Here is a 23,889-nt window from a genome sequence, read left to right as displayed (position 1 = left end):
TGTGTTAACCAAAAGACCTATTGACTCAAATTAGTGTTGGGGGAGGATATATACATGAATGCATAAGTGGTGGAACTTGTAGATCAAGCCCTAAATGGACATTTCTTTTATAAAAGGTTATAAGGAAGATGGTTCTATAATGGATGGTTTAAGTATAGCATTCAATGCTTGCTTATATCCCTATTTATCACTTGTAGGTTTTAGATTGGTTGGAAATCATCTTTAGATCAAAGGGGAATGACTAGTGAATCATAGGTATTCATTAAGGGGGGGCCTTTGTCTTAGACACAAGGAAAACTCTTGAAACTTCATTTATATTTTGTCATTGGAGGTTTTTACGGCCATCAATTTGAATGTTTTTTGGTATTATTAAATATCAAACAAAAAAGTTAAACAATTTTTGTAATCATGTGTTGAGTTATTGAATATATTGTCTTCAAAAGTATTATTTTGTACATTGTATTTCATCCTTGTTTAGACAAGTAACACAAAATAATATATATTAAATGTCTTAATATAATAACTTGATAAAATAACAAAACCACATGTTAAAGTGACATTAAATTATTTGTATATATAATTAGGATTGATTAACTAGAGGTATTTATGTCATACATAATTCCCACATGGAGGTTTTTTGTATTTGTAATCCAACACTGAAGAGACATTAAATTATTTGTATATATAATTAGGATTGATTAACTAGAGGTATTTATGTCATACATAATTCCCACATGGAGGTTTTTTGTATTTGTAATCCAACATTGAAGAGAAATATTGGTTGTTTATTTGTATTTAACATGTGAAATTAGTATCAAATAGCATCATCATTCATTTTTTTCTTACATGAAGGTAGAAGGCAGTCCCTTATGGCTGCCCTTACTAGCATGAGGATCATGGTATATTTCAACTTATATGTTCTGGAATACTAGTCTCAACAAATGTAGGATAATAATTTTTGTATAGAGAAGGATTTATGTCATAGAAATCATTACAAGATTTCTATAATTGAGTATTTCATGTCACACTGTGACGAATCAATCATTTTGTTAATGTAAGGACTTAATTGCTTAAATATCTCCATTAGCATAAAGGCTTTAGGTATAGTGTATCACATGTTGTAAACCACTGAACTCACCCAAAGTGGGATTGCAATTTTTATAGAACAACAATCCAATCACAAATAAATGGATAAACTCTCTCAATAACACCTTTGTGAATAATGTGTTACATATTGTCATTCATAGTCCGTAATAAAGTGCAACTCTAGTTCAGTTAAGATTTGTCATCTATAATGTTAATTTTCAAAATTAGATTGTCACTTAAAAAAATAGCCAATTTAAAAAGAAACATCATAATAATCATACAAATCTATGATAAAATAATCCAACATAAATCAAATTTTACTTGAACAAAAAAAAACACCTCTATTTATTTTAATCCATATTTATGATCATTTAATTTTGAAATTAAAATAAATCTATACTAATAAAATAATATACTTCCAATTTTATTGTGTATTTTTATGTGTAATAAAAAATAAAAATGTCACCATTTATATCTATATAAAAATTAACTTAATACCCTTGTATTATTAAATTATATCACGCACACCATGATTTCAGCCCATATCCATATTAAAATAGTTCATATTCATTTATTATTAGATTGTATGGCACATACTATTATTTCATACAAAATACAGCAATTTTCCAAAACCAAAATATATTCTCAATCAAGTGCTACTTATTGACTCGTAACTTATAATAAAAATAAAAATAATATTCATCAATTTTTATGGTTATTAACAAGTCAGCCACCAAAATTGGTGTTTGATACCTTCTTGATGATGGAACAAGGGTCCCAACTTTGCTCAAGAGATGTGCTAAAGTCTATGGAGGTGTATATACACCCCTCTAGATTTGGTTTTGTAACCTTTTATGATAGAAACAATGCGCTTATAATTATAACTCTAAGATATATACTGAAAATCCATTTCACCAAAATATAACTCTTAAGATAGATACTGAAATCCATTTCACCTAAGTATAACTCTAAGATCGATACTGGAAATCTAAAGTTCAAGTTTCTTTCTTGATAACCAATTAAACAAAAATCTTTGGTAAGCCAAAAACGCTTCAAAATTTGAGCATCATCACTACTAACGAGATATTTAATTTGACTTTGGATAAGGGAGGCTCAATTATAGACTTTATGTGGAAGTATAGATTCTACTATTGAAACGCAAGACCAGTGAATCTTTGTGAGAGAGATGAGTTGTCAAATGACTGACAATCTTCAGAGAAGTTGTTGTTTCGATATGTAAGGGTTGGCGATGGAAAGGTGAATGAACGACATGATGCGGAATTACGCAAGAACGCAACAAACCACAAATATAAACATAAACACAGAGATGCGGCACAAATAAACTTCATTTCTTTAACATCAAAGAACTGAAATATTCTTACATACATAATGGAAATAAACTAGCTTGAGCGATGGTAGTTTATCTCTGAGAAGAGATGGGGTGGCTACAAGCCTCTGAATTGTGTTACAAAGAAGTTCAATGGTCTTTTTATTATTGAATAATAAAAGAAAGTCCTAAACAACCAAAAACCTAACCCAAGGAGATGGAACCCCAAGAGATTGTGGGCCCCGTTGGGGTTAGTTGGGCAGCGAACTTCCCAAGATCATAACTTGGTCATATGATCTTTGTTAGGCGCGTACGATACCTCGTTAAAAATTCTCTCCAAGTACTACAAGATTTGAGACAAGCCCTTGCCTATGGTTATGTGCATGCGACAAACCTCAAAAAAACGTCGTTTAGGAGGTCAAAAAAGCTCTGGGAGTTCAAGACCCAAAAAATTGCTAAAAATAATAAATGTTGCTATAATCAAAGAAACTGATTAAACCAAGTCTACGTATAGACAATAGACAAGTGACCACCAATATCCACCTAGATCACGACATCTGAAATTAAAGTTTGGGTACGTAAGCAGACCTTCAATAATCACAACAAACTGAGGACAATGCAACAAGATCACAGAAATTCAACCAGTTCATCTTGGGATTGCAAGCCTAGCCAAAATATGTAAAACATCATAGGTTAGCAAATATAGAGTGCAGTGGACTAAGTATATATTTCATTAGTGGATTAGTGTATTTTTAAGCTTTATAATAACAAAATTCTAAAGTACCAAATAAATAAATCATTATTCATAAATAAATAAGTAGATTTTACTTAAATAAGTAAATTATTTAAGTAAAACGCTTCTGATAATCCAATTAGTTCAACAATATATATAAAGCTAGCATTTTTCAAGAAAAAAGACGAAAGAAAAGAGACCACCAAGGGGACACTTTAACAGCGATACTAAAGTCCACAAAACCAAAAACTGAGACCAAGGGGACACTTTAACAGCGATACTAATGAAGTCCACAAAACCAAAATCTGATGCAGGGTGCAATGCCTATGTGATGAAAGTGTCCCATTCAATTTCATGAAATTGTAAAACGCCATTTCTGAAAACCATACCATTTTTGAAAGCCATAGCTTTTTCCATGTTCCAGGTAACAGAAAACATTCGTCTATCAAATAGCTAATAAAGCTTTATACTAATTGCACCAAAGGTACACCTATTATGTTAGGGGAAGCACTGATTTTTTATGTAATGGAATGTCAAAAAAAATAATGGACTCAACCCAAATTTTGTGAATTCAATTCCGTTTTCACAAATAATGACCATGAACAAAATATTCCTGGAAAATCTGTGCAAATGCTTCGACAGGCATATTACAGAAACTCAAGGCATATACTGCCAATGAATACTCTCATGTTGAATGAGCAGCTCCAACACAAAATAGAGATTATTTGATCATGTGTTTCTGTTCCAATTCACTGTCAAGTACTAAGCCTCTTCCATAGGCAATCATTCACAAGCTACGTAATCATATGTATACCACTCCAGTAAAAATAAAGTGATACACATCTGCCTTGGTAAAAGAGGTTAAACAGCTATTTCGCCTCTCTGCTACAGCTCTCCAACAGTCATCCCAAAACCAAACTTGTAATCTTTCTTCCAATGATCAATCTGCATTCGAAATAGAGACTCAACTAAACATTTACCAAAAAAAAAATCATTATAAACGAAAATCAACACAGGCATTAGTGATAATAAATAGCAACCGCTCAAGCCCACCTCTGCAGAAAGAACAAAATTCACTCCCATATTCAATCTTTCTTCAAGATAAGCAGCAACACAACCATTCGTATCAATCCTTCCCCTCAGGCGGCACTGTACATCAAAGCCCCAAAAAAGAGATTGGTCATGCCGACTTAGCCTTCTGAATTGAAGTTTACTAAAAAAAATATCATATTCTGTGATTTAAAGTTTCAGCACAAACACAATTATTAAAGGATTCTTCTTTCTCAAATAGATTTTCATAGCTCTGAGAAATCGAGGTCAAAAGCATAAACTCATTTGTGCAATTTTTGGCATCTTAAAGTCTAAAAAGTTTAAAAACTAGGACTGTTTCCTAGTTGATCGAAGAAATAACCTTTGAAAAGCCCAAGATATTTTCGCTCAAACAAGGAAAAAGGAAAAGAAAAGAAAACTCCATAAGCAATACAGTACAAACAAAATTATTAAAGATTCTTCTTTCTCAAATAGATTTTCATAACTCTGAGAAATCGAGGTCAAAAGCATAAACTCATTTGTGCAATTTTTGGCATCTTGAAGTTCAAAAACTAGGACTGTTTCCTAGTTGATCGAAGAAATAACCTTCAAAAATTCCAAGATATTTTCACTCAAACAAGGAAAAAGGAAAAGAAAAGAAAACTCCATAAGCAATACCTGCCGTAGTAGGTAATCATAACCGACACTAGCTGTTGAATCTCTTGACATGTGATTGTACATGAAATCAGATGCCAGTGACACCTGCAAATTCACAAAATGGTCACATCTAAGCTCAAAAGACATGCTGGAAAAAGAATTATTAAATTTTTTATGTAGCTTCTAACACCCAACGTGCTACCTTTTCGGAGACTTTCTGCACGTAGCTCAATGAAACTATCCCAGTGCTTGCAAATTGTCCGATGCCAATCTGTGATAAAGGAGTTCAATCCACAGTTCAGCAGAGCTTCAGTTGTAAAACAACTCGTGAACATAATCAAATCAACAGTGCCATAAATTAATTATTAGCATCACGAAAATTCAAGCCAAAAGCTCACAAATTGTCAGTGAGTGAGCAAAGAAGAAAGACACATACACTTCGAGATTTTCAAGTTAATAACCCTACGTTAGAAGGGCTGAGCAGGACCTTATTAGGTGTGGGTTGACCTTTCCGGACCAACAGTATGCTCCACTTGCACATAAAGGAATTCCCATAAATCAGGAAAAAGTTGGTCACAGTGAAAACCAAAGGTAAGGACTTGAACAAGAACACCAGGAACAGTAACTCGAGTTAAGGGTAAGTAAATAGTCAGGATGACTAATCAGGTCCTTTCCATCATATGCATATATGCTCTTATAGCCCACCCAAGTGTGTAGAGAAACCCCCTTAATCAGCAATGACGTGTTCCCGCTATAGTTCGTGTTTATATTATATAACATAGATTAATATACTTGGTCAAAAAGCTTCACGTCTGGAAATGCTAATAAATGTTGAATGGATAACTACCAACTGGAAAAGTTGTGTCTTGTCTTTCCTCATCTCTCTATACTACATCAGTGAAGAACAAAAATGTCAGCACAGCTTCAGACTAAGCCTGTAATTGTGATAGGATATCAGGTAAAAAAATGAAATGAATATATCCTGTACATTTTGCTTTGAAGTAAAATGAAGTCACATACACCTAACATTGCACTCTTGATTGTTTGCATTGAGCGGCTTTGCAGATGTATTTTTGTTCAAGGGATTTATAAAAATATAAAATAGCCATTCTCTACTTATATTAGACAGCAAGGCACCCACAAAGATACTAATACAGATCCATACTGGTGTACACAGTTTTAGTTTATGCGTCCATGTAAATATAACTGTTGTATAAGGTCTGTACAGTAGTAAATGTTAATTTATTAATACAAAGAGGCTAAAAGGATAAAGCATAAAAACAATAATTGGGACAATACAAACTTGTTAGATTTTCATAATGAACACAATCAGGCGTAATTCAAAAATAACATATATACACAACTCGTCACATGGATGCATATGGGCAATGTATTTACTATTTAATATTTATTATTCATTTTCCCATGATGGCCATCTAGCAGGCAAGAAAGCTTTTAATCCCTAACTTAATTTTGGTTATTCATGTTTTTCACACAATGAAAAATTTATGATTAATAAATGCATGCTTATGAAATGTGCAGAATTGGAAGTCAAGACAATTTTTTAGAGTTTTTATTACCCTAAGAATTCTTGGAAATATAAAGAGCTGATTCAGAAGAGAAGAAACATTATTGGATTTAACTTGTCACTGAATTATTACAAAAATTATGATGCATAAATTATGTGCTTGCCTTGTCCGTAACTTCTTATAACAGTTGCAAACAGTAATGTTCTAACTTCTTACGTTCAGATAATTTGTGTGATTACTCTTATAAAATGAACTCACATTTAATAATAAACTGATCTATATTATTTGAATAACACTATTTTACGTAACAGGTTTCCTCATTTTTAAGCATCCCATCTAATAACTGTAATCTATTAATTATATGCATGATATTTTACAATATTAATACCATAGTTTTAAAAACCAGACGGTCTGAACTGGTAACTCGTTAAAACAGCCTGTCAGCAAAGTCGAGGTTTCCTCATTGTATAAGCATCCCATCTAATAACCATAGTCTATTAATTTTATGCATTAAATTTTACAATATTAATACCATAGTTTTAAAAACCAGCCGGTCTGAACTGGTAACTGGTCAGCAAAGTCAAGGTAATGAACCAGCACATAAATCCATTTTGGGGACCAGTTGATATCGGTTAGGTACCATAACTGATACCAACAGGTCCACGCCGGCCAGTTATGCTCCAAACTGGACCGGTTCAGCAAAATATGCATGTCATGAGGGGGAACTGTGGGTGATTATTTTAGGTCGTTTTTAAGGAAACCAGGGGTATATTTTTTTCGTGGTTACTGCTACAGCTACTTAAGTGATATAGGAGTCTGAGGCGTCCTCAGACTCTAAGCCAGATGATGTTTATGTAGCTCCTGGTGATCATCCCATGTCTAGTAGTAGTGATGAGTTTGATGAGTGATCATGTTGATCAGTTATTTGTAGTCGGCCAATGGCCCAGTAGTTTGAGTTGTAACATTGTTTTTGGACTCTGGAAGCCATTTATAGCCTAATTGATTGTTGATTGTTGATGATATGTATTGCACCTGGTCCCATTTTGATATATGCAACCTTACATGGTATTTAGATGAGCAAACTTTGCATACTTTGTCTCTAATGGTTTGGAATCATGGATTGAAATCTTAATAGTAATTTTATTCATTAAAAACTAATTATTTTCTGTATTTTTTTCAATTCTAGTTCAAACCCCGGTTTGATATGTGATCCGGTTCAATACCTGGTTCCCATTTTTATTTGTAGTCGGCCAATGGCCCAGTAGTTTGAGTTGTAACATTGTTTTTGGACTCTGAAAGCCATTTATAGCCTAATTGATCGTTGATTGTTGATGATATGTATTGCACCTGGTGCCATTTTGATATATGCAACCTTACATGGTATATAGATGAGCAAACTTTGCATATTTTGTCTCTAATGGTTTGGAATCATGGATTGGAATCTTAAAAATAATTTTATTCATTAAAAACTAATTATTTTCTGTATTTTTTTCAATTCTGGTTCAAACCCTGGTTTGATATGTGATCCGGTTCAATACCTGGTTCCCATTTTTAAAACTATGATTAATACCTGCTTGGAAGCTTTTCTAACAAAATTTATGCAAAATATGACAAAAATGTTGAATCACCACTATCATCAATGGCAGTACTTCAAAAGGATTTGCAATAAACACTTCAAGGGATGTTCACTAGATGGCTCTTCCACTCAAAAGACATGACCTTTAATGTGGTATCTAATATCTATACATAATCATCTCCAATCCAGAGATCAATAAATTGAATATAGTGTACAGATGGCCAGCAGTAGCACTATACCATTCATGTACTGGCATGGTTAGTAGGTACATTGCGTGATATAGACAACATTTTTATATCACACAGTTCTCAAATTATATCCATTGAAAGAAAACGGAAAAAGCAGACCTAAACTGAATGTATGAACTTGAATAAAGCATAAGCCCTAATCTTTTGGGGTGACAATAGGTTTTTGACGAAAGTGGAGTAATCAAAGAACTGGCAATTTTACAATTTACAAAATCCATCCTCACAATCAAGATTATTCATAGACATCGTATATGAGAGGACATGCTTGTCACAAGGATATGCTAAACATGTATGGACAAAGCATTTATTGTTGGCTTTTTCATGATGGTCATCTAGTAGATAAGAGGGCTTTTAATCCATAACTTAATTTTTGTTATTCACATTTTGTGGATAATGAAACATTTATGCTTAAGAAATGCTTGCTTATGATATGCACAGAGCCGGAAGTCAAGCCAGACATTGTTTTTATTACCCTAAAAATTCTCTGAAATAGAAAGGAATTAGTCAGACGAGAAAAGATATTATTGGACTTAACTTGTTACTGAATTGTTACAAAGTTACAAACACAATATGAGCCAGCCATTATTGGCGTGCCTTTACTGTCATTCTTGTAAAAGTTGCAAACAGTAATGATTTTACACTCAGATACTTTCCCTAATTACTCTCATTAAATCAACTAACATTTCCTCTATGTTACCAGATCCGGCACAGGGAGGTCCAGGATCTGCAGATCCGATCCGGATCTGGATCCATGAAAAAAAACAGCAACATGGTGGATCCACACTTGCAGGAAACAGATCGTAGGCTGAGGAAACGGATAGTGGGCTGAGGAAATGGATCCCCTGCTAGGTAGACGGATCCTGCAGATTTCAAGTGGAATTCTGTGGAATTTCCTCTGGGGTTGCCAAGAGTAAATCTACCACTTCTTCACACCAGCCCCCAAATAGATTCAACAGCCTCTCTTTTTTACCTGCCGCACACAGCAATTTGACTTGCTTATTTGCCAACAAAAATGTTCTCATTTTTCGCTTTGCTAAAAGAAAGGGAGCTCAGGATCCTTTTCTTCTATGTTGAAGTTTTGTAAAACAAACTATATTAACTGCTGGTATCAAATTTGCATACAATTCAAGTCCCTTGTACAACCAATGATGGCTACCAACCCCCATTTTGATTTTGCGGGCTCTTCATCTATTCCTTGTACTAATGCATCCAAACCCTTCCACTATATTCCTCCCTCTTTGGAGTCCATGCAAAAAAAAGGGTAAGGGTAAAATGAAAAAGAAGGGTGATATGAATATCAAAAGTTATTTTACTGTCACACCCTCCTCTCCATCAGATGCACATGGTCCTCAAGCTAGTAGAAGTCATATGCAGCCCACTTTAGATGACCATTGGAAGAAAGAATTGAGGGAGACTTCTTGTGATTACATATCCAGATGGTGGTATGATGCTGATATCCCATTCAATGCTTCCCGTTCACCATATTAGGAGCCTATGTTTGATGCCATATTTGCTGCTGGAAAGGGCTTCAAAGGCCCTACTATGCATGAGTTAAGGGGGTCTCGTTTGTGAAAAGAAATTTCCTCAATTGATGAGTATTTGAAAGATTTCAAAAACTCATGGGTAAAAACAGGATGTCAAATGCATGGACTGATCAAAGGAACCGTACCATCACAAACTTTCTTATCTTTTGCCCACAGGGAACCATGTTTCTAAAATCAGTTGATGCATCTGATAGGGTGAAAGATGGACAATTGTTGTTTCAGCTATTGGATGAGATTGTTGAGGAGATGGGGGTGGCTAATGTTGTTCAAATCATCACAGATAATGCCTCTAACTATGTTCTTGCTGGTAAATTGTTAGAGGAAAAACATAAAACCATCTTTTGGACCCCATGTGCTGCACATTGCATAGACCTCAAGCAACCCCATGTGCTGCACATTGCATAGAGCTCAAGCGACCCCACGTGCTGCACATTGCATAGACCTCATGCTTGAGTATATTGGCAAATTAGATTGGGTCAACAACACTGTAGATCAAGCCAAAAGCATAACAAAATGTATCTACAATCATTCATGGATTTTGAGCCTGATGAGGAGACACATAGGGGGCAGAGATATTATTAGGCCTGCCATCACTAGATTTGCAATTCATTTTTTGACATTGCAATCTATGCTTTCCCAACATAGAAACTTGCAGAAGATGTTTTCCAGTGATAAATGGAATGAAAACCAGTGGTCTCACAAACAAGATAGCAAAGATTTGAAAAAGAAAGTTAATGAAGGAATATTTTGGAAAAAGGCAGCAGAGATTGTGAAGGTTGTTGAGCCACTGGTTAAGGTGTTGCATTGGTGTATGGGGAAAGATTGGCTATGGGCTTCATTTATGAGGCCATGGATCAAGCAAAGGAGCAAATAAAGACAGCATACAAGGATAAAGTGGCTAAGTATGGGCCCATTTGGGCAATCATTGATGAAAGATGGAACAATCAACTCCATCGCCCTATACATGCAGTTGGATATTTTTTGAACCCAAGGTATCATCATAAAGCTCTAGAGGCAGGAGCTTTGGGTGGGGAGGTTAGAGATGGATTGATTGACTGCATTGATCACATGATCCCATTGGAGAGTGATCAGTTGGAGATACACCGATAGGGCACTTATTTCAGCAAAGCCACAGATACCTTTGGCAAGAACCTAGCAAAGATTACAAGGGAAGCAGATGAGCCAGGTAAACAAAAATTTCAATTTTCAAATTCTTATTTTGTTAAATTGTTTATAATTTGGAAGTTGGATATAATTTGTTGAGCTAACTCATTACACTACTACGTTTTTTGCAGCACAATGGTGGGAGGCTTTTGGTAGCCTTTTTCCTTTGTATTGAGTCAAACTTGCAGTGCTACTGGGTGTGAGCGCAATTGATCTATATTTGAGAAGATTCACACAAAGAAGAGAAATCATTTGGATCATAAACGGTTAAATGATCTAGTCTATGTCCAATACAACCTCCAGCTCAGACGAAACCAATTGCTGAACAAAAGACCTGATTCAAATCCCATTGTGTTGGAAGATATTAATCCAACATCAGAGTGGGTAGTGGAGAGTCATCCAGCAGAGTTTGATTCTGATGAGGATCTTGATTTGGATTTACAGACGGAGGCATTACTTGAACAAAATGTTCAGTTGAATGCAGATCCACTTGCACCAGCCTCAGGCCTAGCCCCAAGTCCTCCAGTTGCAGGCGCTTCCTCTGCTCAGCCACGACAGAAGCGCATATCTCATCTATCTCAGCGTGTAGCTATTGCACAGCATGCCAGTGCTACCACTTCTACAGTTGCAGTTGGAGATGATGATGAGGAGGAGCCATGGGTTTCCTTGTCTGACTCTGATTCAAAGTCTGGGCCAAATGATATTGGCTCCTCTAACAGTAGCCAGTAGTACTAGTGACTAGTGATGTTTCACAGTTTACTTTTGTTGTAGAGGCCATTTCTAGCCTCCTTGGTTATGTGTTTTTGTTTTGATCTCTATATCATCATTCGTGTATGTATTGGACAGTGCATTGGGTGCCATTTTGATATAATGGATATATTAATGAGCCTAATTTGATCATATGTTGTCTTCTCTCTATATTCTAAAGCTTTGTGCTTGAAAACATGAATGAAAACATTTAAAATTATGTTTTTTTATTAAAAAAAATTAATGTACTTTTTACAACGACCGAGTCATTGAAATCAAACCGGCCGAGTCGATACCAAGTCGGAGTTTTAAAACATTGGTTAGACGCACTGCGCATTATGATATTAGTAGAGTGATCATAGATGAGACACTCGTTTTTGTACTTACTATTAAAATTTATGATATTATCCTTTCTGTATGAAGGAGGATGCATCAGTTCAGTGTTCCAGTCTTCATATTTATAATATATTTAATGGTTTCACCGTTCCATTTCTAAATGTAGTGATTTATAAATGGATTTGATTTTGAACTCAAGTGTTTTTTTCTAATTTTTAAAATATTATTATATTCTTTTGTACTTGACGTATCCTTGTTGTATCGAGATCCTGGATTTTCAAAAATCTTGCAAATCCAGATCCGGATCCGTATCCGTATCCGAATCCTGGTAACTTATCATTTACTGCTAGCCTACCTACATTATTTCAATAATATTACATCTTCCATAATAGGTTTCCTCCTCTGATAAGCATCCCATCCAATAACTAATAAATTTATGCATAAAATTTTACAATATCAATACGTGCTTGATAAATATATGAAAGAATGTTAGCAGAAAATATGACAAAAATGTCGAAACACCTTAAATCATGAACTGCATACCTCAAAAATATTTGCAACAAATAGTTCAAGGGATGTTGAAGAGATGTCTCTGTGGTGTCTCTCTCTCACTCAAAAGACATGACCTAAAATGTGGGGCCTAATATCTATATAAAGTTATCTCCAATACGGAGGTCAATAAATTGAGTATAGTGGGCAGATGGCCAGTTGTAGCACTCTAAGCATACACGAGGAATTGGAATGCTTTGCATGTACCATTGTCTGAAACAGGAAGCATCTCGGTTGTTATTGAACCATGTATATTACACAATTCTCAAATTATACCCATTGAAAGAAAACAAAATGACACCCTAAACTGAACATGTGAACTTGAAGAAAGCAGAAGCCCTATACTTTTGGGTTGATGTAACACAAATTAGACTTACTGACAAAACTGTAGTAACCAAAGAACAGGAAATTTAACAATTTGATAATTCCATCCAACTCACAACCAAAATTATTCAATACAGCATACATAAGAGAACATGCACATTAATACCTTGGTACACTCTTCAATGCTTGTTTGATTTCACTTTACATTTTTAAATTTTCAGTGATAACCATAACGGGAAAGAAGGGTTGAACAGAAAACAAAAAGGGCATTGAACAGGCATTATCATTCCAGCATTAAAATTGTGGTGTTCAAGGAAGCATATCCATAACAATGTGCAAAAAATAAGGCCATGTATGTCGGAACAAACCATCTTATCGGTGTTGTATCGAGCTGCAAAACCAACCCCTGATTTCCTTTGGTGTCCCAGCCAAAATATTTCACCTCCAAGTGCCAAGTGTGGAGAGACACTCTGCAAAATAATGAATTGCTTAGAACAGTGGAGTATCCGGCATGTTTTATTTAAGGAAACCAATTTATCTATGACAATAGAGTCAGAATATGTTCAAAATGATAGAACTTTTCACTTTATAAAAGTATCAGACAAAGCTACACTTCATTTATGTAGAAAAACTAAAACTACAGAAAATTCACGAGTGCCTCAACTAACTTGAAAGTGTTCAAAAACATGACAACCAAGAACTAGTAAACAAGCTATGAAAATTTGCATCATTAAGTCTACATGCAGTCTCCAGAGAGACGGTAAGAATATACAATCCTCTAGATGCATGCAAATTGCTGTAGTCACAGTAATTATAATCAGAGCACTGGAGAAAATAGACATTATGGTAAGATGCTATTATGAAACTCTATATGTCCTCTACATAATTATCTTTTACATAAATGATAAAAATTCAATCTGAACGCCAATATCAAAAAGAGACTAACTTGAACCCAAAAAAATACATCAGAAAGCATTATTTTTTATTTAAACATTTCCACACTTCTTATATCATCTATATCATCCCCATGTTGGAGGCTATTAGTAGTAAAAAAAAAATAGCACAAGAAGAGCACAACACAGAATATGTTTTGCCTTCAACAAGAAGGAAAAACAGTCCCTTCAGTTTGAAGGAGCATGAGATACAAGAAAACTACTTTCCAAAAGTTACCATTAGTATGTCCAGTGTTGCATGGCTGTGGTTGGGTGCAAGCGTGGGTGTGGGAATGGTGTGTCACAATCAGAGTAAACATTTTAAACTACAAATGCAGCACTATGCCAGTTTTCCTTGACAAATGAGGAGGTTCTCAGAATGTGTCTACAGCAGACACAGGTGTGGGGAATAGAAGAACCCCTTTAACTTGGTTATGCCTCAGCAATCTCACAATATAGAACAACAAAATACTGAGCTTTTTAACATTCATCAAACAGACTTAATTTAAGTTCAAAGGAATATAATTCCTAAACTGCAGTTAACCAGTTTTACAGCTATGCGAAATGCCAGAGTATCGTTAAGGAGATGTGTTGAGTCAAGTGCCTTGTGCTTCTCCAATGGAAGCTTTTTTCCTCTTTCCTTCAATGACAACGTCTTCTTACTTTGTCCCTTTTATCTTGTCATGTCTCAGCTCAACCCATTGGAATCTACCTATCAAGGCTTTTATGTTGGTTGTTATATTACTATATCCTGTAATTATATATGATCAGCTTGTATCGTGTTCCTTTCTTATAAACTATCTTCCTTACATCATAGTGTCCATTGTCTATCCATCATTAGGAAATATGGTCACCCAAGAGTGGTTTAGATCTGTAATGGTTTCTCCCCTAGTTTTTTCTTGATGTATTAATAATGCCAGCCTTCATGTATTTTTTTCATCCATCAAATCTTCTTCATCAGTCTTCCATCAAAGAAATCTAGTCGCAATGGGCTCTCCCAAATCCCAATGTCACTTCTTTCTCCCTTTTGATGACCAATTACAATGTTGTTCTCTCTCCCTTCCTCTATGTGCCTTCTGTGTCTCATCCGTCAAGGTCATTCCACCATAAAATTGGTCACTCCATATGACATCATATGTAGCTTATGATGACATTTTGTATGCAGTGTTACCGTGAATACTTGGCCATTTTCTTTCTTCCTATTATCAGAGCCCTTTTCAAGTTTCAATGCATTCCATATAGAACTTGAATGACTTCTTGTCGTTCCCTTTTGCAGGTTACTAAATTCTTAATTTCATGAAGTGACCTTCACGATGTCTGTGGGGATATATTATCAACTGCTTTCTTTTCACTTCCATGCCTAACTATACTATTTAGTCTTGAGGAATATATCTTTTGGCAGAGGCAGCTCAAATTTGACGTGTCCTTGACACCATGATGGTGGGTGGTTCATCGAAAGGAAACTCATCTTGCTCCTTAAGAAAATCCCCAAAATCCGTAGAATCTCATCATCCTCTTCCATTATAAATAATTATGAAAATTGTGTTCCATATGAACCTCCCCAAAATCTCAATGGTGAATTGTATGGCTTGTCTCAATGTGTCATCTTATAGTTGGATATGCAAAGCATTGAGAAAATCATTGAAAAGGGCCATTTCAATTCAACCAACTTGAATATCAAACATTGGACTTGACATTTCGACCATGCCAAGGAAGAATTCTCAAGAACACCAAAATGGATCATCCTCACAAATCAAAAGAGAAAATCATATATGATGTATCCACAAATGTATTAGTGATCTTGGAATATTTTGACACTTGGAAGTTAGTTAAGCTCAACTCAATATAATGTGTCTTTAGCTAAAGTGTGTTTCTTGAGTTTTCAGTGCGCTTTTGTACTTATTTAATATGACATTGACAATTATGTTATAAACACAATATGGTCTGATGGTTTATCTTCACCTCAATACTAACAGTGTTTGATCTGTGGCCTAACACTCAATTGATCCATGATATCTATTTAAAGATCGTGGAGGTTTATTTGCTAAAGATTGATTTTGAGAGGTTTATATGTAAACTATTTTCTATTTGCTTTAATATGTTGCCTCAAGTAGCCGTGTCAGTTGAGGTTGTAGATCATTTCCTTCTCTGATGACTTTAACCACATAATACACTAGTGTATTAATCTTTGATCTATTTGTTGTGTGGGCATTTTCCTTAATACGTTTGACCTATGAGAACTACCCCTATTTATTGAACATGGTATTAAAGCTCCTATGAAGGCCTGCCCCTGTTATTGATCGAGAACTTGAACCTATGTCACTACATGCATCAAAGGAATTTGTATCATGCTGTTCCTGAGTAATTATGGGCCAAGTGAACCACTTCATCGCATCTGGAGCATCATTTTCAGCTGGATACCTTTTTGTTACACCCGAATACATTTCCATTCATCCATGATAGTTAACTATATTAAATCTAAATGTATGCAACTTTTTTGGTTTTTAATGTCTCTTTAATATTGTTCTAATAAGACATTTCAGATTTTATGTTTATAAATCGAGTTTGCTTCCTTTCCAATCAATGTATGCTCTTTTCCCTATGACTTGTGCAATCTTGGCAAATCAAAAATAGTGAGGAAAATTTTATGGCCTATGTATGCTCTTTGCCTTGCGCCTTGTGTGATCTTGGCAAATCCGAAACAAGATAAAAAGATCCATTTTCCGAGTAGACTAACCAAGATCTAACCCCAAGCTCATAAAGATACAAAAATAAATAAATAAATAAATAAATTTCGAGAAATTTGCTTTTTTTGTCCAGTGTAGAATGAGATTTATTTTTTGAAGGTAAAAACAAGGGTTTCAAGCAATGTTCCACCAAGACTCCGGTGCAAGGAAACGCACAAGGGGGATGTGTTAGAGTATCCTCAAATTTTAGGGAAATTTTGGGGGTGCTGGGGGACGTCGAGGTATATAATATATATACATATATATAATTCAAGTTCATATTCAATAATGAAACCATAAATAAACTAATAGTAACACATTGATCCACACAAAATTTAAATTCATAAGTGAATTAAATAATGACATACATTGATCCATCCTCATCATTCATTTTGATAAATACATCATTCATATGACATACTCATCATTCATCCATACCATGAGATTCAATAATGAAATATTCAAATACATTGATCCATATCATTCACCATTCATCATTCTATAATCTACATTAATTTAAAAATTAAATTCATCATTCATTATTCTATAAGAGCTCAACGGTGGGCAAGAGATCAGAGCTCAACAGTGGCAATAGACCACAGCTCGATAGTGGGCAAGAGAGCACAGCGCGATGACGGCAAGAGAGTACTCAACAAAGCTTGACAGTGAGCAAGAGAATTTGGGAAATGAATAGATAAGTTAACCTAGGTAAGTTTTAACTTTTTAATTTTTAGTTTTGTTTTATTTTTTACTTTATTTTTTAAGTTTTTTAATACGTGAATTTTCAAAAAAAATTATGTTGAGTGTTATTAGACAAATTCGAGGGGGGATGCACTAGGGGGGACGCCCAAAAGAAACTTTTTTGGGGATTCGCATCCCCCACACTGGAGAGACGCACCTCTATGCATCTCCCCAAGACTCCCCAAAAGTGGTGCATGGGGAAACGCAACCTTAGACGCCCCTTGTTCCGGGTGAGTGGGATGCGAGGGGTGCGTGCACCCAACCCTAGGGGACGCGTCCCCGTGGAACATTGGTTTCAAGGTAAGCATGCACTTTGAGGAGGGCACAAGTTTAAAAAAATACAATAAAAAATTCAAAAAACAAAAACTCCTTTCCAACATTTGTTATATCTTTTGTATATTAAAAATAGAATCTTTAGTTCAAGTCTTTGTTTTGATAAGTTACTTTTCGAAAAAGTGCATGCAACTCTAAATTTTAATATAAATTTATTGTAAAGGGCATAACGTTAAATCATATAAGTGAGCCACTCTTTTTAGTAACATTTTGGTATGCAACTTCAAATTATTAAGCAATTTTATTTTAAAAATGATTCACTTAGAAAAGGAAGGCAAATCTTTTTTACTTTATATAATGCACCCATCAAGATTTACCTTTTATCACCAACTTCATTGTGCACCCATCTTCACCTGTCACATGGCACACTGGTTACTTTTTATCCATTTCTTCAAAAGGGCATAGGGCCAACCTTCACCTGACACGTGACACACTGGTTATACTTTTTATCCCATTCTTCAAAAGGGCATAACATTGACATTTAGAATCTGTTTTCCGTGTTGTTTTTTACACAGCCTATTTTTTCATTCTCTTTCTTTCTAAATACTCAATTTATATTTTAAGCCATCTTATCTACATAATCTGATATCACTACTTCAAATGATCTCATCCTTACTAGTTCAAACTAGTAAGAATGGAAATCTCGAGTGGTTGATTTACAATTAAGTAGAGGACTTTATCAAGTTTCCTTGGGAACAGCAATTACCCTTCTTCAATCATAGAGAACCAAATGCAATAGTAAAATGATGAAGAACCTGGAATACTTAGAATATCCATCTCCAAGGGTTTCTAGTTTCATATTCATGACATTAAGACGCCCGTTGCATGTTCAATAAATAGGTATCTGTTAGGGTTCTACCCTAACCCCCTAATTTAGGATATTTTATTAATGTATGAGGCCACCTTCCTTGGATAAGGCCCACTAAATAATTAGTTAATAAGCCACTTACCAAAAAGAGCATCCTCTTTATAAATAAGGCATGAGTTAGTTAGTAGGCCTTGATCTATAAACTGCCATGGATATTCCCACTAAAACAATTCATCACAACAGATCTAATAAAAAGTTGAAATCCTTAATGTAATAGTTAATTGACTTTAGATCCTATTAATTTTCCATGGCACCTGGGAATCTATGTTTGGTCTTAGAATCTTTGACACAAACATACCCAAATGCTTCAACCATCCTACTTTGCATAGTGGAATTTACACACATCAGCGAATCAACTAGTGCACATGACAATTTTTAAATTTTTTCAACTCTCCTTCGTTATATTAACAAACTATAATACAACAGTCTAGGGCTCTCGTACTAGGGATCGTGGCCCTTATACAATCACTGATACAAGTACATACAACTCAGCTTGGTGTCAATCCTTTGACAAACAATCTACCTTGAACAAGATACAACTGACCTACTAGCTGATGTAAGTGCACCTCACACTTTCCATTGGTTGTACCCTCAACACATCTGCTGGTCCTTCTGCTCCCAATCTGCAACTCTGCCTCTATCAATGAATCTTGCTCCTTTAGGTCAGTAAATACAGCTCACCAATCTGCCCTCTAGCTGATTATTAGTCCATCAACGAATCAAGACATAGGGTCTTCTTGCGAGTTGTTCACGACTCCATTGCGAACAACCCCTAAACTGCCCACTGCTGCTCCTCAACACTTGGGGACTTCTTCCCTCTATTGCCTTCCTGTGTTGCTCCAATGAAGGCAAACTTAGGACACGGAGGCTGCCCACTATGACTGTCAAAAGTCCTTCTCCAACAGTCAACTTAGGGCTGTCCATTTGGCTCTCTTGGCTGCAGTCCCTAAACTCAACTTCTCTGCCTCTCCTAGCAGGCTTGTGGCCCTTAACAATGGCTGGACTTAGGGCACAATGGTTAACCTTCCAACAGCCCTCCACTCTATACTTAGGCTGCCATACATGTGTCCAATCTGGACTCTTCAGATATGCCCACTTACAGTCCCATCTGGACTGATCTAGGCCCTACAGGACTGCCCTCACCTAGGGCTTGTAGATCTGCCCTCTGACAATGATTTAGCTGCCTCCTCATCACTGCTCTTTGGCTCCAACATTCTGCCAAATAATCTGCCCTTATATCTTGGACTTGGCACCAGATCTGCCCTCATCTAGGACTTGTTCTTACTGTTGTTCCACCACGAAACAGACCTCCAATAACCATTCCTCTGGCGCCTTTCTGAAGTATATAACTGTGGATTTTCGGCCCCTCTGTTAGCGTAGTTGTGCATCCTGAAACCAGCCCTAACATGGCCTCAATCTATCCACTTCTCTTGCACAGATCTCACTTTCTTGACTCTACTGCTACAGCATATCACTAGCCCTCTCTCTTGCTCCTTAACGGCCCTCCTTGGCACATCAATACAGGGGTCTCAGCCCTCCTCAAGAAGCCTGTAACCAGTGTCATAGATCTCAGAGATATGTGTCATTTATACTCATAAATCTGTCATCATACTACCCTAAACTAGGGCCATAGATTTCTGTCCAAATACTTGGACCATCCTCCATCTCTGCAAGACATTCCTCACCATTTTGGCAAGCTGCCAACCTTACCAGCCATGCCACACAGACCCTAACCCTTCCACAGGTCTGTAGCCTCCAAAACAGGGCTAGTACAAGGGTTTCTAGAACACACAGGCATTTTCTCCTTTCATGTTGATGAGGTAACATTCTGCTGCTTCTTTCCATTACTTAAACCTCTTATCCACTTCTCAGGACCTACGGCCCTTTCTCCACAAGATTGTCCACTGTCATAGAGGTCTCAGCCTCTCTTCTCCTCACGGTGAAGCCATTTCAGGGTTGCAGCCCTCTTTCTTCTTCTACCAGCGGGCAGTCACAATGATACTAACCAACATATGACAGATTTGAACCTTCTTGTGTCCTCCTTCCACAGACAGCAAGGTCACAAGCGTTGTAATTTCCTCCCGTAGCAGAACTTAGGCATCTCAGCCTCCAGACTAGGTCTGTGGTTCCTCCTCAAACCAGCAAGAAGACCCTTAACTCTTTGGTTGCCAAAACCCTCAAGAAACTTCTCAAACTCGCTAAGGATGAAACCCTTCCTTCTCTGCAGCTTCTTGAGTTCTTCTTCATGAGATGTCTCGCGTTAAGATAGCCTCTCCCTTAGCAACCATCTCAGCCCTCAAAATAGGGCACTCTTAGGACTACATCTTCGACCTCCGCTTTGCTCAATCAAGCTCATTACTTGATTGCCTTTAGCCTCTCCTAGACCTCCTCCTTTAAATAGCTTCTCCTAAGCCTCTTAGGAACCAACTAGAAGTTTAGGGTTTTAGTCCTCTCAGACTTGGGATTTACTTTTACTTTTAAATCTCTTTTTATAATTTTAAACCCCATCTGGGTCTAAAACCCCTTCACTTGGGTTCATTGCCCACAAAATCTTTTCGTGACCAAACTCACACAAACCCCAGATCTAGGCTTGTGGAGTATCTCCCAAGCTACACAATTCAACAAATCTCATATCCTTTATTTATTGTTTTTACGCTTAAATGACTAGAATTGTTGAAATGAAAGAAATTTATAACAATGTTGCAAATATAGGTATCAAGATAAAATCTGCGAGGGTCCAGAAAAACAAAAAATCGTAAAAATCGAGAAAATATAAGTAAAAAGCAGCAAATGTTCACAAAATTAAGATACCGCCAAAATATTGGAAAAAATCAGCAAACATCGGCTAAGCCAAAAACTCGTGGTTCCACAATAAAATCGGGATGTTATCGAGACATATGCAACAACAGTACAAAACAAAAGGAAATATGCACGCCATCCACAATAGACACAAATTTTACCCTAGGAAATCTTTACAAGAGAATCAAACTAGAAGGTGAGGCTACTTTGTTGTCTTTTCTCTAGTATGGAAATATGCAAGTACAAAGGAAGAGGTACTATGTATGGAGTTACCTGAGACCTATGATCCATGAGGCTGCTACAGAACCTTAGGTCCCCCCTTTGTTCTTCTCTCTAACTCCCCACTCCTAGTTGCTCTACTCGACTATGGAACAAAATACAATAGCATGGGATGAAACCCCTACTCATTGCAGTTGGATATTTAATACAGCCCAATAGCCAACTAGGGATAGGGTTTGACACACTCAACCCTCAACTAGAGTTATGATTTGGACCTTCTGGAGTCTCTTGAAATTCCACATGTGGCTAGCCTCTCATATGCATGAGTAACGAGGGTGGACATCACATCCATGAGGTGTAGACCAATTGGTTTGAGTGAGGTTTAGTCCCCACCAGGTCTCAGGTTCAAACCTCATGGGGAGGGATTGACAATGGAAGCCACTTTGGAGGAATTAAACTATCAAATGGCGCATCCAAGCTTGATCGAGCTTTGGACAATCTCGGTTATAGCATCCCATTAGTGGGTAGATCGTTCTTCCTTCCAATAGTCAACTGGCCTTGGACTAGGCTCAGCCTAGTTAAAAATTAAATCATTAAATAAAAACAAGGGTGGACATGGCATCCTCTCATACCACAATGGTCAACATGGCAGGTCAACTTGCAAGGGGCATAACTTTTACACACAAAATCCAACTAACGTGATTCTTGCACCATTGGAAAGGTCTCTAAGCGTACAACAACACCAATGTCACTTTTTTGAAGTTATTCATGCGTGTTTCAAGAGAGATATTCACTATTTGGTGCGACTTGCCAAGTTACTCCAAGGAGGCTCAATCATAAACTTTATGACAACTTTTGAGCAATTAGCCATCTGTATAGAGAACTTCATAGATTCTTTGTCTAAAAAAATGTTTCAATAGTGGCCTCAAGGAGGAGATTCAAGCACAATTCAAAATGCAACATCCTGCAATCTGGTTGGAAGCAACATCTGAAAGGGATCTAGAAGTAAAGACAATAACCAATGCACAAACCAAAAAACCTCTTTCATTATGCACACCTACCCTCCTCGAGTTAATTCCTAAAGCACAACCCCTACTCATCTCTTGAAAGTACAAAGGTCACTCAAGACTTTGACTTTGCTATAATTTTTTATGAAAAATAAGCTCCAAGTCATAACTTAAAGAATAAAAATTGTTCCAAATTGCTATGACAACACAAGTCCTAACAAAAGACATAGCTACCATAGAGAGGTTGGAGTTATGAATTGAAGACACCAACACTGCTACTTAGGAAGCTATTATTGAACCTTGATTCCCTAAGGAAGAACCACTAATACCCTGAATGCCTTATCAAGCATTTCAACTCCACAAACCTTGAAACGTAGGGGCTACATTAGCACCAACAAGCAGTCATCCTAGTTGACAATGGCAATATTGACATTTTCATCCACAAGCTAGTTACAAAAGAAACCCATTATTTTGTCTACCTAGTGCACAATTACCAAATCATGATCGCCAAGGGAGGTATGATGAAATGTGGGGGTAGAGTGAAAATGTCAAACTCCAAATGGGAAACTATCAACTCAAAACCCATCTATTTACATCAATATAGACGGATGTGATATAGTATTGGGAGTAGAAAGGTTGCGCCCTTTGGGACCAACCACCATGAATATCAGGAAACTATAAATGAGCTTCACTCCATGGGATCAAGTACACACCCATCAAGGGCTTAAAGTAGACCCTTCTACAAATAGTCAACTCTCATCACATGGAGAAGTTATGAAAGAAAGGCCACTCCTGTATTATTGACAAATTTAATGCCATATAAGTTAAGGAAAGCTTGACACGAACAATCCAACCAAATTTGCAGCTACACCTCAACAAGCATGATTGGGTCTTTGAGATACTAAAGGGTTTAGCACTTTCTCATGGAGGGCATGACCATTATATTCCCTCGATTCTAAGAATTCTATCACCAAATATACATCCTTATCGACACCCTTTTGCACAAAAGAATGAAAGAGAAAATACCATTCACGAATTGTGAGAGGCAGGGGTCACACATCCCAGTACAAGCACTTACTCATTAAAAGAAGTCATGGTGTCAAAAAGGAATGCACTTGACACATGTCCTGATTTTAGGGCTCTCAATAAGTTGACGATCAAGGACAATTTCCTATCCCAATTACTAATGATCTACTAGATGAACTTCATGGAGCCAAGTTTGTCACAAAGCTTGATCTGTGTTCAAGATACCGCCAAATCAAGATGAAAGAAACAAAAACCCTTAAGATAGCATTTCAGACACGCAAAAGTCATTATGCGTTCAAGTGATGCCTTTCTACCTTTTTAATGCCCCATCCACTTCCCAAAGCCTCATGAACAATATTTTCAAACCCTTCCTACACAATTTTGTGTTG

At 36.4% G+C, this 23,889-nt stretch overlaps 1 protein-coding gene across 1 annotated transcript in view; it reads right to left on the bottom strand.

Moving 5' to 3' along the window:
- Positions 1 to 3,692: 3,692 nt before the first annotated feature.
- LOC149249049 (mitochondrial import receptor subunit TOM40-1-like) overlaps positions 3,693 to 23,889 on the bottom strand; it is a 60,450-nt gene continuing 40,253 nt past the window's right edge. Inside the window, exons 8-12 of the mRNA XM_089458605.1 lie at positions 13,218 to 13,319; positions 5,035 to 5,103; positions 4,854 to 4,937; positions 4,200 to 4,295; positions 3,693 to 4,091 (exon numbers count right to left, since the gene is read on the bottom strand). Of these exons, the coding sequence (XP_089314731.1) occupies positions 4,032 to 4,091; positions 4,200 to 4,295; positions 4,854 to 4,937; positions 5,035 to 5,103; positions 13,218 to 13,319 (411 nt within the window). The 3' untranslated portion in view covers positions 3,693 to 4,031. The remainder of the gene's footprint in view (positions 4,092 to 4,199; positions 4,296 to 4,853; positions 4,938 to 5,034; positions 5,104 to 13,217; positions 13,320 to 23,889) is intronic.

This window comes from Pinus tabuliformis, chromosome 7 (genome assembly GCF_031772625.1).
Source record: "Pinus tabuliformis cultivar Carrire ecotype Pingquan chromosome 7, CPIR1, whole genome shotgun sequence".
Classification (NCBI taxonomy): Eukaryota; Viridiplantae; Streptophyta; class Pinopsida; order Pinales; family Pinaceae; genus Pinus; species Pinus tabuliformis.
This window is presented reverse-complemented; position numbering and strand designations above follow the sequence as displayed.